This window comes from Myxine glutinosa, chromosome 5 (assembly GCF_964187855.1).
Source record: "Myxine glutinosa chromosome 5, kmMyxGlut1.1, whole genome shotgun sequence".
NCBI classification, from domain to species: Eukaryota; Metazoa; Chordata; class Myxini; order Myxiniformes; family Myxinidae; genus Myxine; species Myxine glutinosa.
Window position 1 is genome coordinate 19,104,429 of NC_136265.1, and position 16,263 is coordinate 19,120,691.

Here is a 16,263-nt window from a genome sequence, read left to right on the forward strand (position 1 = left end):
TCAAATTGTTTGGAGATCTTTTTAAATCCCTTCCCTGATTCGTAGGCATCTATAACCTTTCTGAAGGCCTCAAAGAGCTCTTTTGATGTAGGCATGGTGATGCCGCACACTTCAACAACAAAGAGCAAGCCAAACTAAATGTCTGAGGTTTAAATAAGACAGGTTCCTCCAAGATCCTCGCAAACGATGTTCTCATCATTTGCACCTGAGCTGGTGCACCTGATTCTAATTTTAGGTATTTGAAGTAGTGATAAATGTCGGGGTGTACTTACCGGTACTTTTTCCACATGCGAAATTTGCATTTATGTTTATTTAAATTACACAATGGACTACAAAATGTAAATGTTTCATGATATTTGTTATATTATATCACCTTTATATATTGATATTGTTGAAATGAAGATCAAATAGCTGTATGTTGAAATATGTTGAAAAAGTCAAAACTTTACATGGGGTGTACTTACTTTTTCACGTGACTGTATATACACGTTGGCATGGCATTTGTCCAAGGGGGAAGAACCCCTTGGGTAGAGGGGATATTATTGGTATCAATATTGTTTTGTAATAACATCAATATTACGATGTTATCAAGTTAGTGTAACTACTAGGTTTCCTGTGCCTGCAAGGCAGTGGAAAACCTATTACTGTTCAGGTTAATTATTTTTCTTATTATTCTTCCGCCTTGATTTAGCGGGTCGGAATTTTTTTTAAATTGATGTTCTCTGCAACCGTCAGTCCGATTGAAACAACATTTTCACCAAAGGAGCGGCTAGACCTGGAGAATTTTATACTGCTAAATATGACATCATAGGTCACGTGGTATGGGCGCCATCTTGGAAAAAACGCAAAGGTTTGCCCCTCGATAACTCCAAAACCGCTGAATGGAAAACATTGAGACATGGCTCATTGTAAAGAACTCTCCATTGGGACCAACATATGGAAATGTTGATGTCAAAGGTGCTTCCATTATGATGTCATAATTCGATGAGTAGAACGCTTGATCCCACGAATATGAAATTTATTGAGCATGATCTAAGGAAAAATCAGTTCAAGAAAAAAAAAAAAATTATGAGGTCATATGTCATGTAGTTCGGCCGCCATATTGTTTTTCGTAAAAACCTCTAAAAACTCTCTCCGAAACAGCTGAACAGATTGAGCCCAAACTTTGCAGGCATGATCGCATACCCATGACGGCCAAAGAAATCCCCAGCCTTGATGTCGTAGGTCACATGGTTTGGAAGCTATGATTTTTTGAAGAATAATCCTTTAAAACATATCTTCTCCTGCAGGGTTGAACAGATCGAGTGGAAACTTCACAAATATGTTCCCCATGTCTTGAAGATAAAATGGTCTTTTGGAATAAGTGATATGTCACATGGTTTGGCAGCCATAACTAATTGAACCAAGATCTTAAAAACCTATCTCTTAAACCGCTTCATTTATCAATGTGAAACTTTAATGTTATGTAGCAGTCGTCAAGGGGGATAAGTGTTTACAATTCCAACATGATTGGTTGTACGGCCTGCAAGCTCGAAGTTGTTGTTTGAAGAAGAAACATTTAATCTTCTCAGGCGAGGTGACTGGTTCTTCCAGTGCGATTTTTCAGGTTTACTCCTTTTTAAAATCACCGTCTAATCGTTGGTCCGATTGACAGGATATTTTCACCTTAGGAGCACCTCCTCCTATAGAATATTTTAATGGTAATTATGACATCATAGGTTATGTGGTATGGGCACCATCTTGGAAAAAAACAAAAAACTTTGCACTTCTGTAATCTCCAAAAGTGCTGCGAAGAAAAAAAAATTGAGACATGGCTTATTGTAAAGAACTCTCCATGGAGAATAACATGTTAAAGATGATGTCATAGGTGCCTCCATTATGACGTCATAATTGGACAAGTAGAAAACTTCATCCGATCAGGATTAAATTTCTTGATAAATTTCTTGATCTTGGGATAAATAGGTGGAGAATGTTTTTTAATCACTTCACCAGTCATGTGGTTCGGCCGCCTTGTTTTTTTTTTTTTAACACAAAACCCTTAAACTACGAAATGGAAATAGAATTGACAGCCTCCCTTATGGGAACCTTATGGTTCCTTATGGGAACCACTATATAAATGATAGAACCAAGCAATAACCTTGGTATTTAAATGGAAAAACCTGATAGAACAAATAATATGTGGCTCGGGAGGGGCTTACAGCAAAACATTGAGGTTTATAAATTCATCTCTGCTCAGGAACAATATTTAAACCAAGAACCAAGTTAATATTGACATAAACATTTAAACCATTAATATTTATTTTTTAATCAATTAATGAAAATTTAATAAATCAATAAATAAATTTTAAAAAATTAAAAATGACAAACATTAAAATTTATTTAAACCAAAGATGGCGACGGAAGCCAAAAGAAAATCAACATAAACAAATATTCATTGGTTCGCTTTGAGTGTAATGAAAATATGATAGGTGTGAATAATCAAACCCTCTCCTCTGGCCCAATCGAACCGAGCAACCTGGACCACCTGATGCTGTACCAACATCATGATTTACTTGTTTAAAGGAAAGCAAATTTCAAAAAAAAACTATACACTTTAAAATGTATCTGTTTGTTTTCTCCTAAAATTGTGAATGGTTCGTTTCACAGGAAACAAAGAATACTTCAACTCGGTGATCGATCGTATCGACATGAATCTTTTAATGCAATCTCAGATGTGATCAGATACTGAAGACATCTTTACAAACCCGAAATTCCAAGACAGCAAAGAAAACCTGTGCATATCATATATCTTTAGGTCAATAAGAATGTAAAAAAATATTTGCAACAAACAAAACATGAGTGACTTTGTCTCGTGTTGTTAATTATATCAAGTCTTCAAATTATACGAGCAAAACATGAATGAGTAAAGTAATGGATCATTGGTGACGATTGCACTGGCATCCTTGAGGTTGTAAAGATCAATCGTGCTGAACGTATCCCTGTTAAGGATTTCAATTGTAATCTTCAGGAAGTCATCGGTTTCAGAACTGCAACGTCCCCGTTGGAATGGAGGTTTAAAAAGAAAAGAAGAAACCAGCTGGCTCATTAACGATCTCCAGGGGTGTCATAAGTTGCCTGCCCCACCTGGTCTAGTTTAGTGTACATGTGACACAAGTCCACTCACCGTGGTTAACTCTTGTTCCCCTCCCTTGTTACACGTCATGATGAATGACTATGGGTCCTCCTCTTCTCCCGTAGTTACGGTTCAACAAAATAACGTGTTGTGCGGCTTATTTAACACAATTTTCAGATAATAGAACAAAAGAATGATTTTTGACAAATAATTTTGGTCGCATCTCACACTCGTCATTTACCTTATTATTTAAACCGAATGGATGTTCTATTTTGTTTTATTTCCAAACATATTTCTAATGAACTTGAGTTCTTTTTGTAAATACAGCATTTGAAAGTCTTGACACCGGCGTTGATTATTGTACACCGCTCCTTTTATATTCCATATACGTACAAGCGCATGACGTCATCGCAGGGCATCGCGTCATCGCTGGAGGATACCGAAGGAGGCCTGGCGATGATGCGCGCTGAAAGGGAGTACTCAGTTTTCACTCTGGTTTCTTTCTTGTTTGTTTGTCCGGACAATATCTCAGCCATCCTTTGAGCTAGGAACCTGAAATTTTGGCACAATAGTGAAGTGAGCATGTGCTTTGGCAAAAACCGTATTTTTTGTTTTTTGATTAATTACTTAATTATTACCGATTTATTAATCACTGATGAAAATTAATTATTACCGATGACATTTATTTTCTTTCTCATCTGGGCAATATCTCAGGCACTTTTTGAGCTAGGAAGCTGAGGTTCAGACACGACAGTGAACAAGTGATGTGGCTATAAAGAATATTCTGGATTTATTGATTAATCGATTTAGTATTTATTGATTAATCCAATTTTTATTTTTTTTCTATTAATGACTTATTTATTTACTTTTTTTTTAAATTACAGCTTTGCATGAAACTGGTGGTTGAGGTATGCTATTATCCAATTGATTAAGAAATTATTTTACGATTGCTATTTATTGATTTTAATTATGCAATTAATCAATCAATTATTGTACACCTCTCCCTCCCAATTATTGTACACCTCTATGTGCTGCATGGCAGTATTGCCCGCCACCTAAGGTGCCCTGGCAATGCCATCCGCTGGAGGATATTTATTTATTTGGCATTGGGGCAGTGTACTTTGAATGTATCTGTACTTGTCTCGTGATTCTTTGGGAAAGATGACCTTGAGAAGGTTCTTTCACAAACGGAGCAATCGGAAGTCTTTTTGTCAGTGGGAATCGTTTCATCCGAATGTAGATTGGATGCATTCGAGGCAGCTTCATCAAAAAAGAAATTGAGTCTTCTCACCAGTGTAAACCACATCATCTTCCTTCAGATAAGATAAACTTGAAGCCTTTTTACAATGGGAGGAAATCGAAAGTTCTCTCGTCAGGGGGAATCGTTTCATCTAAATTCAAATGAGACACATTCAAGGCCTTTTCCTCAAATGAGCTATTGAAAGTCTTCTCACCTGCGTGAACCACCACATCTTCCTCCAGGTAAGGTGAACTTGAGGCCTTTTTACAAAAGGAGCAATTTAAAGTCTCCTCATCAGCATGAATCACCTCGTCATTTTTCGGGTTAGATGAACTTGAGGAGGGCTTTTTACAAAAAGAACAACTGAACGACTCTTCGGCACTGCAGATTTTCACATTCTTCTGTTGGTAAGGTAAACCCGAGAAGACCCTTTCACAAACACAGCAATCAAATGTCTGTTCGCCGTTGCAAACAACCTCGTGCTTCCGCAGGCAGGATGAAGTCGAGAATTTGTGGTTATAAATCGAGCACCGAAAAGAGTTTTCTTCCAAATGAATCTTCTGGTGAATCTTCAAATAATATGCCGTGCAGAAGGTCTTATCACAAACGTAGCATTTGTTCAATGTTTCTCGTTGGTTGTTATCTCCATTTGTGGGTTTTAGGGTGTGGGAGGACATTCTCCCAGAACTCAAAATGTCCACCTCCTTTTTCGGTAAAATATCCTTATTCATTTCTCCAGAGTGAATCTTCTGGTGAATCTTCAAATAATATGCCGTGCAGAAGGTCTTACCACAAACATAGCATTTGTTCGATGTTTCTCGTTGGTTGTTATCTCTATTTGCGGGTTTTAGGGCATAGGAGGAAGTTCTCCCAGAACTCAAAATGTCCGCCTCCTTTTTCATTTCTCCAGAGTGAATCGTCAGGTGCACTTTCAAAGATGCTGACCTTAAGAAGGCACTTTGGCAAAACGAGCACTTGTACGGCCTCTTACCTGCATGAACAATCTTGTGCACATCCAGCTGCGACGAAAGTGCGAAGGCCATTTTACAAAATGGACACTTGTGACGTTTCACATCTGGGTGAACTGCCTTATGTGCCTTTAGCCGAGAATAACTTGGGAACACCTTTTTACAAACTGCACACTTGTGACGTCTCACAACTGGGTGAACCACCTCATGGGCCGTTAGCTGAGAATGATGTGGGAACACCAGTTTACAAACGTGGCACTTGAACTGACTCTTTCGAACAGGACAGTGGTTGGATTTGTTCTCTTCGCCAGAACTTTGAGAGCTGACCTTGGTCCTAGTGTTGTATTTCGAAATAACATTGTTGTAAGAAGACAACCGCTTTTCAACATGCTTCTCTTGTCCTTCTGTAATGATAATGAATAATAAAAGGATTTTAGTGCACACAACACTTCTTTTTTCCAGATTTAATCAGTAACACTCTATATTTCCATTGACAATTACACTTCCTTGTGTGCATCAGAAACTACAGATCAGAATGAAATTCACAGATAAATTCTCCCACCAACATTAACCAATCAGACGCTTTTTGGGATTTCATGACATCAAAATATGAACTCTTAATGATGACATGCAACACTCCAATCAATTTTTTTTTTTTCAAAATCAAATCCTCGATTCAAGCATTTTATCAAATCTCTTTATCCATATAAATAAATACTAGAACGGCACTCTTCGACGTCACGACGTCGACCGATATGCCTACGCCCACATTATTACATCATTATAACACTTGTATCAAGTTTGATTTAAATCCATTCAGCTGTGCCCAAGTTAGCACATTTTTACCTGACATGACCTCTGACCTTTGACCCCAAAGGTTAATCAGTCCATGTTTACATCATTATAACACCTGTACCAAGTTTTAATTTAAATCCCTTCAGCTGTTCACAAGTTCTCACATTTCTACCTCACATGACCTCTGACCTTAGGCCTTTGACCCCAAAATCTAATCGGTCAATCTTCACATCATTATACATACCTGTACCAAGTTTGAATTAGATCACTTCAGCCATTCTTGAGTAATAGACCTATTATAGACTTTGACCTTTGACCCCAAAATACAATCACTTAATGTTTACAATATTATACATACACGACATGACCAAAAGTATGTGGACACCCGAACATCGAAGATCTCATTCCAAAATCATGGGCATTAATATTGGGTTGGTCCCCCTTTGCTGCTATAACAGCCTCCACTCTTCTGGAAAAAAATTTCCACTAGATGTTGGAACATTGCTGTGGGGATTTGCTTCCATTCAGCCACAAGAGCATTAGTGAGGTCGGGCACTGATGTTGGGTGATTAGGCCTGGCTCGGAGTCGGCGTTCCAATTCATCCCAAAGGTGTTTGATGGGGTTGAGGTCAGGGTTCTGTGCAGGCCAGTCAAGTTCTTCCACTTCTCAACAAACCATTTCTGTATGGACTTTGCTTTGTGCACGGGGCATTGTCATGCTGAAACAGCAAAAGGCCTTCCCCAAACTGTTGCCACAAAGTTGGAAGCACGCAATCGTCTAGATTCTCTAGAATGTCATTGTATGCTGTAGCGTTAAGATTTCCCTTCACTGGAACTAAGGGGACTAGCCCGAACCATGAAAAACAGCCCCAGACCATTATTCCTCCTCCACCAAACATTACAGTTGGCACTATGCATTCGGGCAAGTGGCATTCTCCTGGCATCCGCCAAACCGAGATTAGTCCGTCAGACTGCCAGATGGTGAAGTGTGATTCATCACTCCAGAGAACACGTTTCCACTGCTCCAGGGCACAATGGCGGCGAGCTTTACACCACTCCAGCCGATGCTTGGCTTTGCGCATGGTGATCTTAGACTTGTGTGCGGCTGCTCAGCCATGGAAACCCATTTCATGAAGCTCCCGACAAACAGTTGTTGTGCTGACATTGCTTCCAGAGGCAGTTTGGAACTCGGTAGTGAGTGTTGCAACAGAGGACAGACGATTTTTATGTGCTACGCGCTTCCTTCAGCACTCGGCGGTCCCGTTCTGTGAGCTTGTGTGGCCAACCACTTCACGGCTCAGCTGTTGTTGCTCCTAGACGTTTCCACTTCACAATAACAACACTTGCAGTTGACCGGGGCAGCTCGAGCGGGGCAGAAATTTGACGAACTAACTGGTTGGAAAGGTGGCATCCTATGACGGTGCCACGTTGAAGGTCACCGAGCTCTTCAGTACTGCCAATTCTACTGCCAATGTTTGTCTATGGAGATTGCATGGCTGTGTGCTTGATTATATATACCTGTCAGCAATGGGTGTGGCTGAAACAGCTGAATCCACTAATTAGAAGGGGTGTCCGCATACTTTTGGTCATGTAGTGTACCTGTGCCAAATTTGAATTAGATCACTTCACCCATTCTCCAGTTATATACCTTACAGATTTTACCTTTGACCACAAAATCTAATAAGTTAATCATTACATCATTATACATACCTGTACTAAGTTTAAATTGGATCACTTCAGCCGTTCTCAAGTTATAGATCTATTACAGACTTTGACCATTGACCTATGACCCCAAAATCTAATCAGTTCATCTTTACATCATTCTACATATGTGTACCAAAGTTGGTCAGAATCCCATCACTGGTTCACAAGTTATCGTGGTAACAGTATTTTTAACCTAACATGATCTCTGATCTTTGCCCTTTGACCTCATGACCCCGAAATCTAATCAGTTCATTTTTACCTCATTATCCATACCTGCACCAAGTTTGACTAAGATCCCTTCAGCCGTTCTCAAGTTATCGTGGTCTACGTCGGCAGAGACATAAAAATACGATATTGAGCAAGAAAAGTTGCATATTTTTTTTAATCTTCAGAAAGAAAAGAAAACCACTTCGGAAAAGCCTGGTTTTCAGAATCAAAATGACTCGGCAAGAATAAAATGTGCAATGGTCATTTGTTGTCGTGTACATAGGCAAGGCTCATGGAAGAGCTCGTACGAGTATCCTGAATGAATCAGGAAACAACAGGACAAAAGGAACAATTGAGAGAGGGGGAAACCCAGCAGCAGAGTTGAAAGCCAAGAGACAGTTGAATGCCAGTCAAGATATCTATCCAACAAATTTTTACTTTTCACTTTTAAGTGTTCAAGGTCTTTCCCACATTTAATTAACAAGTCTAAAGCAACAATGTTATATGTGCATTAAAGGTTGTAAATGGGAATCTGACCGCACAACACCAAGACGAAGGCAGATTAAGCCAACACTAAAATATTGTTATGTTGGTGGGGTACTGGGGTAGTGATATGTAGAGTCAGGTAGATTTGTGTAGGTATCATGATCCGACTGTCATGAAGAAAAAGAACCACCACTATGTAATAAGTAGTGGACCTGTTTAGCCCGGATGTCAGATAAGTTGAATATCTGTCCCCGTCACGAGGGGGCGTGGCATGTTAACTAGCTTAGGGAATAAGGATAAATTATCCCTTGTACGTCTTACCTCCACACTCACCACATAATCTCAAAGGTTAATATTTGCGTCATTATCCATACTTGTAACAAGTTTGGCTTGGTTCCCTTCAGCCGTTCTCAAGTTATCGCGGTAACAAAAACCTGTCATGGACGGACAAACGCAAGGATAACCCTAAAACATAATGCCTCCGGTGTCTTCATCGGAGGAGGCATAACTAGATCTGATCTGATCACGCATGCATTTTGAAGTACAGTACATACAGTATTATCTGAAATAGTTCACAGTTAAGCAGGAATTGCCTTTTATGAATCATTCATTTCCATTGAGGCGGCTGTGACTTGTTTTTGCTTTTTGTACAGTTTTGTACAGTTGTGCACGCACACATACGACTGAGACAGACAGCACACGACTTGACTTCAGTCAAACATGGCCTTTCACCTTGAGGAATGGAGCTTCCAGGAACACACGGTGCTTTTCTCTTTGCAATAAGTGGGACAGCTTTAGGAAGAGATTTCACTGCTTTCAACTTCCCCAATGGAATGCCAATCCCTGATGTTTGTCCGTGCTCTATCCTGTTTTATGCTGAGCATCGAGGAAGGACGCAGCGCACACCATTTTTAATGGATAAGTTGTAATGTGCAGCGCACACCATTTTTAATGGATAAGTTGTAATGTGCAGCGCACACCATTTTTTATGGATAAGTTGTAATGTGCAGCGCACACCATTTTAAAATGTCTTTGGTATGACTCGGCCGGGGTTCAAACCACCACCGCCCAGACTCAGAGCGTACACTCCAACCATTACACCACCAACTCTGCTTTGGGTGCAGGTTTAACAAATAAATATTAAAATTACCATACATCAAGGCCAATTATATATTAATGGATTCCCACAGGTAAGACATGGCTGCCTCCACGTAAATTACTGGAAAATCCACTCAAGTTGCAACTGCGATGTCATGATGTATTTTGTTTTCATACGGATCTCCACAGACGTGCATCATTCGAAATGTTCAGCATGCTAATGTGGTTAAAAAAGGTTCTTGCACAAATCTGTACAGTTACACTTACAATTTGTCTTTTATAGACACAAACAAGAAGAACAAATTTAAAAACAAGAAGTCAAAAATGTATTGAGCCTGCCCAACAGTGACTAGTTCCAAGCTGTACTCACCATCCGCAGGGAGAGAAGTCTGGCAGGGCCCTCGCTTTTCAAGAATGCCATCCAAAGTCCCTTGAGAAGTGGAAGAAGTGGTATCGGGAGGACACCCTCCCTCCACTGGAGGCATCTCACCTAAACAATGTCCAATATTAGGTTGCTGAATTGAACCAACAGGCAAACGGCAAAGAAAGGTCAGCCTGAAGGAGGGGAGGTTGTTTACATGGAGATGTGTTCCCGACAGCATTATTTCTTACGCAAGAGTAAGATTCTTACGCATTTCTTACCTCATATACAGTTCTTCACTGCATATGAGCGCGTCATTGGGGTATCATTAATAACGCTAATAAATTAATATTCAGCCCCATAAACGTGTTTTTTCCAATATATTCATGCTTGTAAATGTTTTACCTCTCTCCTTTTATGTAAAACATCTACAAGGCGTTCTGAAGGCCAATGGCTACCCTGACAGATTACTACCAAAAAGGGATGCAATCTTGGCAAAGCCTCGCAACAGGACTGTCCCACAGCAACAATCAAAAGGTTATTGTGTTTTGTCTTTTGTGCCGGGTGTGCCGGGTGTGTCCCAAAGGATTAGCAGAGTTTTAAAATTGGCAGGTGCGAGGGTAAGTTACAAACGTATGCTCACCATGAGACAAGCACTTATGCATGTCAAGGACAAGCTTCACAGGAATGACCAGGCAGGGGTGGTATACACGGTTCCCTGTGTTTGTGGGGCTGAATATATTGGAGAGACAGGGAGAACATTACGACAACGTGTCAACGAGCATCGCAAGGCCTTCGAGTGCAACTATCCAAAGAGATCTGCCATTGCCAAACATGGTTTGAAGGTTTGACCAAACATGGTCAAAATGTCGTTTTTGGCACAATCTCTCCACGGTGAAGAATCACTTTAAAATTATCAGATCCTAATCCGGATTTTCACCAAAATTGAATAAATTCATCCTCGAGACATAGCCAACCTCTCCACCAAGTTATTTTTTCCGAATCCGTCCACAACTTTTTGAGATATCCTGTTCACAGACAGACAGACAGGCGTGAAAACATAACCTGCGGCCACGTTCGGTGGTGGAGGTAATGATGGAGTTACCTTGGAAGGAGCAGTCGTCCACAGGCTCGAGTTTCACCTTCACCCTGACATTAAAATCTGCAACAATAGAAAGAAAGTCTTAAACCAAACTCAACACAACCCATCACATAACTCCAAACATCATGTTCAACTTGCACAATTATTTTAGATTCTCACCTTGCGAGGGAGAATCACATGTAGGATCAGGTTCCACCTTCACCACCACTATAGAACCTGCAGAGAAACAAAACCTGTTTCAAACAAAGTACAAAGTCACTGTTGCAACATCTTCAACACGCCTGATAATCAAAATAAAAAGGTATGTTTTTCCAGATTAAACATACATCAAACTAGAAGTAGAATGGCATTCGGTAGAGCGTAAACCTCCACCAGGCTGAACAGTTTGTGTTTGGTATCCCATTCATAAGTCAGATCTGGATCCGACATGAACCAAAATCGAATCGGTTTGTTCTTGTCGCCTAACCAGCTCATCCACTAAGTTTTGTCAAAAGTTGTCCACAACCTTTTGAAATATCAAGCTACATATCGTTTTTGGCCCGATCTCTCAATGGTGAATAATCACTTTAAAAAAAAAAAAATTCTCGTATCTGGATCCATTTTTGGATCTTCACCAAAATCAAACCAATTTTACCTCGTCACACAACCAACCTCTCCACCAGGTGTCACCCAAACCCATCCATAATTTTTTGAGATAACTTGCTATATATCGGTTTTAGCCTGATCTCAATGGTGAAAAATCAGTTTTTAAATTCTCAGATCCAGATCCGCATCCGGATCCGGATCTTCACCAAAATCTAATAATTTCGACTGTGTCACCGACTCAATCACTGCAACAAATTTCGTCCGAATCCGTTAACTTTTTTAAATATCAAGCTACATATCGTTTTTGGCCCCATCACTCAATGGTGAAGAATCACTTTAAAAAAAAAATTCTGGTATCTGGATTCATATTTGGATCTTTACCAAAATCGAACCAATTTCACCTCGTCACAGAACCAACCTGTCTACCAAGTTTTGTCCAAATCCGTCCATACCTTTTTGAGATATCGAACTATATATCACTTTTAGCCCCATCTCTCAATGGTGAAGAATCAGTGAAAATTTCAATAATTCTCGTATCCGAATCCATAGTCGGATCTTCACCAAAATCGAATCGATTCTTCCTGGTCACACAGACAACCTCTCCACCAAGTTTCATCCAAATCTGTCCATAACTTTGAGATATCCTGCTATGTATCGTTTTTGGCCCTTTTTCTCAATGGTGAAGAATCACTTTAAAAATTCTCAGATCCAGATCCGGATCCAGATCTTCACCAAAATCTAATAATTTCGTCTGCGTCATCTGCTCAATCTCTGCAACAAATTTCGTCTGAATCCATCCACAACGTTTTTGAGATATCTTGTTCACATACAGACAAACAAACCATTGGGTCTGCGTGGGACTGGGTCGCTATTGGGTCTGCGTGGGGATGGGTCGCTATTGGGTATGCGTGGGGATGGGTCGCTATTGGGTCTGTGTGGGACTGGACCGCTATTGGGTCTGCGTGGGACTGGACCGCTATTGGGTCTGCGTGGGACTGGACCGCTATTGGGTCTGCGTGGGACTGGGTCGCTATTGGGTCTGCGTGGGGATGGGTCGCTATTGGGTATGCGTGGGGATGGGTCGCTATTGGGTCTGTGTGGGGATGGGTCGCTATTGGGTCTGCGTGGGGATGGGTCGCTATTGGGTCTGTGTGGGGATGGGTCGCTATTGGGTATGCGTGGGGATGGGTCGCTATTGGGTATGCGTGGGGATGGGTCGCTATTGGGTATGCGTGGGGATGGGTCGCTATTGGGTCTGCGTGGGGATGGGTCGCTATTGGGTATGCGTGGGGATGGGTCGCTATTGGGTATGCGTGGGGATGGGTCGCTATTGGGTATGCGTGGGGATGGGTCGCTATTGGGTCTGCGTGGGACTGGACCGCTATTGGGTCTGCGTGGGACTGGACCGCTATTGGGTCTGCGTGGGACTGGACCGCTATTGGGTCTGCGTGGGACTGGACCGCTATTGGGTCTGCGTGGGACTGGACCGCTATTGGGTCTGCGTGGGACTGGACCGCTATTGGGTCTGCGTGGGACTGGACCGCTATTGGGTCTGCGTGGGACTGGACCGCTATTGGGTCTGCGTGGGACTGGACCGCTATTGGGTCTGCGTGGGACTGGACCGCTATTGGGTCTGCGTGGGACTGGACCGCTATTGGGTCTGCGTGGGACTGGACCGCTATTGGGTCTGCGTGGGACTGGACCGCTATTGGGTCTGCGTGGGACTGGACCGCTATTGGGTCTGCGTGGGACTGGACCGCTATTGGGTCTGCGTGGGACTGGACCGCTATTGGGTCTGCGTGGGACTGGACCGCTATTGGGTCTGCGTGGGACTGGACCGCTATTGGGTCTGCGTGGGACTGGACCGCTATTGGGTCTGCGTGGGACTGGACCGCTATTGGGTCTGCGTGGGACTGGACCGCTATTGGGTCTGCGTGGGACTGGACCGCTATTGGGTCTGCGTGGGACTGGACCGCTATTGGGTCTGCGTGGGACTGGACCGCTATTGGGTCTGCGTGGGACTGGACCGCTATTGGGTCTGCGTGGGGATGGGTCGCTATTGGGTCTGCGTGGGGATGGGTCGCTATTGGGTCTGCGTGGGGATGGGTCGCTATTGGGTCTGCGTGGGGATGGGTCGCTATTGGGTCTGCGTGGGGATGGGTCGCTATTGGGTCTGCGTGGGGATGGGTCGCTATTGGGTCTGCGTGGGGATGGGTCGCTATTGGGTCTGCGTGGGGATGGGTCGCTATTGGGTCTGCGTGGGGATGGGTCGCTATTGGGTCTGCGTGGGGATGGGTCGCTATTGGGTCTGGGTGGGGATGGGTCGCTATTGGGTCTGCGTGGGGATGGGTCGCTATTGGGTCTGCGTGGGCATGGGTCGCTATTGGGTCTGCGTGGGCATGGGTCGCTATTGGGTCTGCGTGGGGATGGGTCGCTATTGGGTCTGCGTGGGGATGGGTCGCTATTGGGTCTGCGTGGGGATGGGTCGCTATTGGGTCTGCGTGGGGATGGGTCGCTATTGGGTCTGCGTGGGGATGGGTCGCTATTGGGTCTGCGTGGGGATGGGTCGCTATTGGGTCTGCGTGGGGATGGGTCGTCATTAAGTGTGCCTGGTTCACATAAAGGAGTCGAGTGTTGCAAGTCAGGTCTCTTCTCTATACCAAGTTGTACAATGCATGATCTTCACTCCATCTACATAATATAATGGGACCCCAACAAGCACGTTGACGGTGTTCGGGAGACACCTGCGCTCAAAACAGCCAGTAACAGAAATTATCCGTTTTGCCACCATAGTCCCACATAAAGACCACTTGGTCGTCAACATGACGGTTTTAAATACGAAAACAGATCATCAGCATCACGCACGTCACAAACAAAACAACCCCGTACCTGCGCCTCCACCTGGTTCCTGGTCCGGCTCGTCCTCTCCACCACGAAGGTGCTGAACGTCCAGGATCCTGAACTCGCAGATCTCCACACCCCCTCCCGGACCTCCCCTGTTACCTCCATCACAACCCCACTTGGAGTCCGAGGAGCTCCGAGAGAGGACGCAGCTCGGGGAGTCTCGGTCCATGACCCTCCTAACGTGTGCGGTCGTCGTCACCAAATGATCCTCGTGGACGTGGAGTCGTGTTACACAAACGGATGCAAGAAACCAGTAATGGTGCTTTACCCGAAAGCTGATTCGTTAAAGTTCAACAATCACCGATTTCGATATAAATCGATCATCTCCCGATTAAATCTTACCACGCGATGCAACAAAATTGCAATCCTATACACCGCCTCACACGCATCGCTTCGAAACAATGGCAACTGCTTTGGTGTAGTGCGAGTCGGCAGGATAGCCGTTGGTTGTGTACGTTCGTCATTGATTGAATGTCATTCGTTCCGCGTTCAATTCGTTCAAAGGGGTCCGACCGACGGTCGACCATTTCGTATGTGGACTAAAAATACTCTGCGGTACCTTATGATAAAATAAAGAGTAGGTTGTTATGTTTAGCTACCCGAGACAAATTAATTCCTATTTTGCGAAACGAATTTGGTAAATTGTAAATACAGTACGAACACACGCACGTGGACGGTGGAGTCCCGTGCGGCGCTCTTAAGCTCCGCCTACGTGTGGCCAGCACGCCCCCTCATGCCTGAGTGGTTGAGGCAAGTTCTGGGATACAGGTTTTCCCGCGTTTTTCGCCCTTCCTTCAAAACGACCCCAAAGTCGGTAAAAGTTGTCACCACACTCGTGTGCACAGCGGTTAAGGTAAAGATTGCTCACCTTTTGTGAGATCCACAGTCTCACTTATAAGCTGTCTTGTCTTAGTTTGAATCCCGGCCAATTCTGGCGCCCTAACCAGAATTCTCGACTCGTAACTGCTTCGGCTTCCTGGAAAGTACCTCGTATGTTCCTGTAGCAGTGCACAGATTTTTGTTATTTCCTATTATTGCAATGTGTTGTTCCATTAATCAATTGCCATATGTAGAATCAAGACCTGAAACAAGCCCTCACTCTTCTCCACTTCCACCATTGTCCATTCTCCAGAAAAAAAGTAAAAAAAAATTGTATACTAAGTCGAGGCTCGTGTAAGAGCTAACACATAGAACATATAATAAAGGGAGCAGTAGGGGGAGAGAGAGGGAAGCACAGCAACAGTGGAGAACAAGGATATTGAGAGATCTGTGGAAGGGAGAGGGCTGGGGCCGGGTACATGGGATAAATAAGATGGACACTACAAGGACTTTCAGCATGAACAGCAGTCTCATGAACAGCAGTCCAGGCCTACAGTCAGCCATATACATTTAATATGAAAAATGTTCTCACAAAACAAATCAAGTTGAAACCAAACAAAGAATGCAAAGAGAAGGACAAGGGAGCAACTTAAAACAACCAAAGTGATTCACAATAATTGATTTTAAACCAATGACTGCAGGATTCACAGCAGAGTTCTTGCTCCTTTGTTAACGCGTTACCTTACTGGTAGTTTGGTGATCTCAATTGGGGACCGCACTCAACGCCCACCCGTCTACTTATTACGGCCAAGCAAAACAGTGGGTGGGACATTGGTTTAACCAGCGGAGCCCATCAGTGGTGTAGAACTTCCAATGTTCTGC

The 16,263-nt window shown here is 43.1% G+C and overlaps 2 protein-coding genes across 3 annotated transcripts in view; one reads left to right on the plus strand and one right to left on the minus strand.

Annotated features, from left to right (window-relative positions):
* The window catches only part of LOC144892212 (uncharacterized), a 623,022-nt gene that overhangs the window by 563,636 nt on the left and 43,123 nt on the right, over window positions 1-16,263 (plus strand). The gene's annotated exons all lie outside the window — the stretch shown is intronic.
* On the minus strand, window positions 2,674-14,804 carry LOC137427868 (uncharacterized). 2 transcript variants are annotated; one of them, XM_068117648.2, is made up of 5 exons: window positions 14,548-14,804; window positions 11,233-11,289; window positions 11,077-11,133; window positions 9,981-10,100; window positions 2,674-5,724 (listed from the first exon to the last, which is right to left on the minus strand). In XM_068117648.2, exons 1-5 carry the CDS (start codon window positions 14,729-14,731, stop codon window positions 4,454-4,456), a joined length of 1,689 nt encoding a protein of 562 aa, XP_067973749.1. In that variant the 5' UTR covers window positions 14,732-14,804; the 3' UTR covers window positions 2,674-4,453. The 2 variants fall into 2 exon arrangements, with proteins under 2 accessions (XP_067973749.1, XP_067973751.1); XM_068117650.2 differs by lacking the exons at window positions 11,077-11,133; window positions 11,233-11,289; window positions 14,548-14,804 and adding an exon at window positions 10,615-10,974.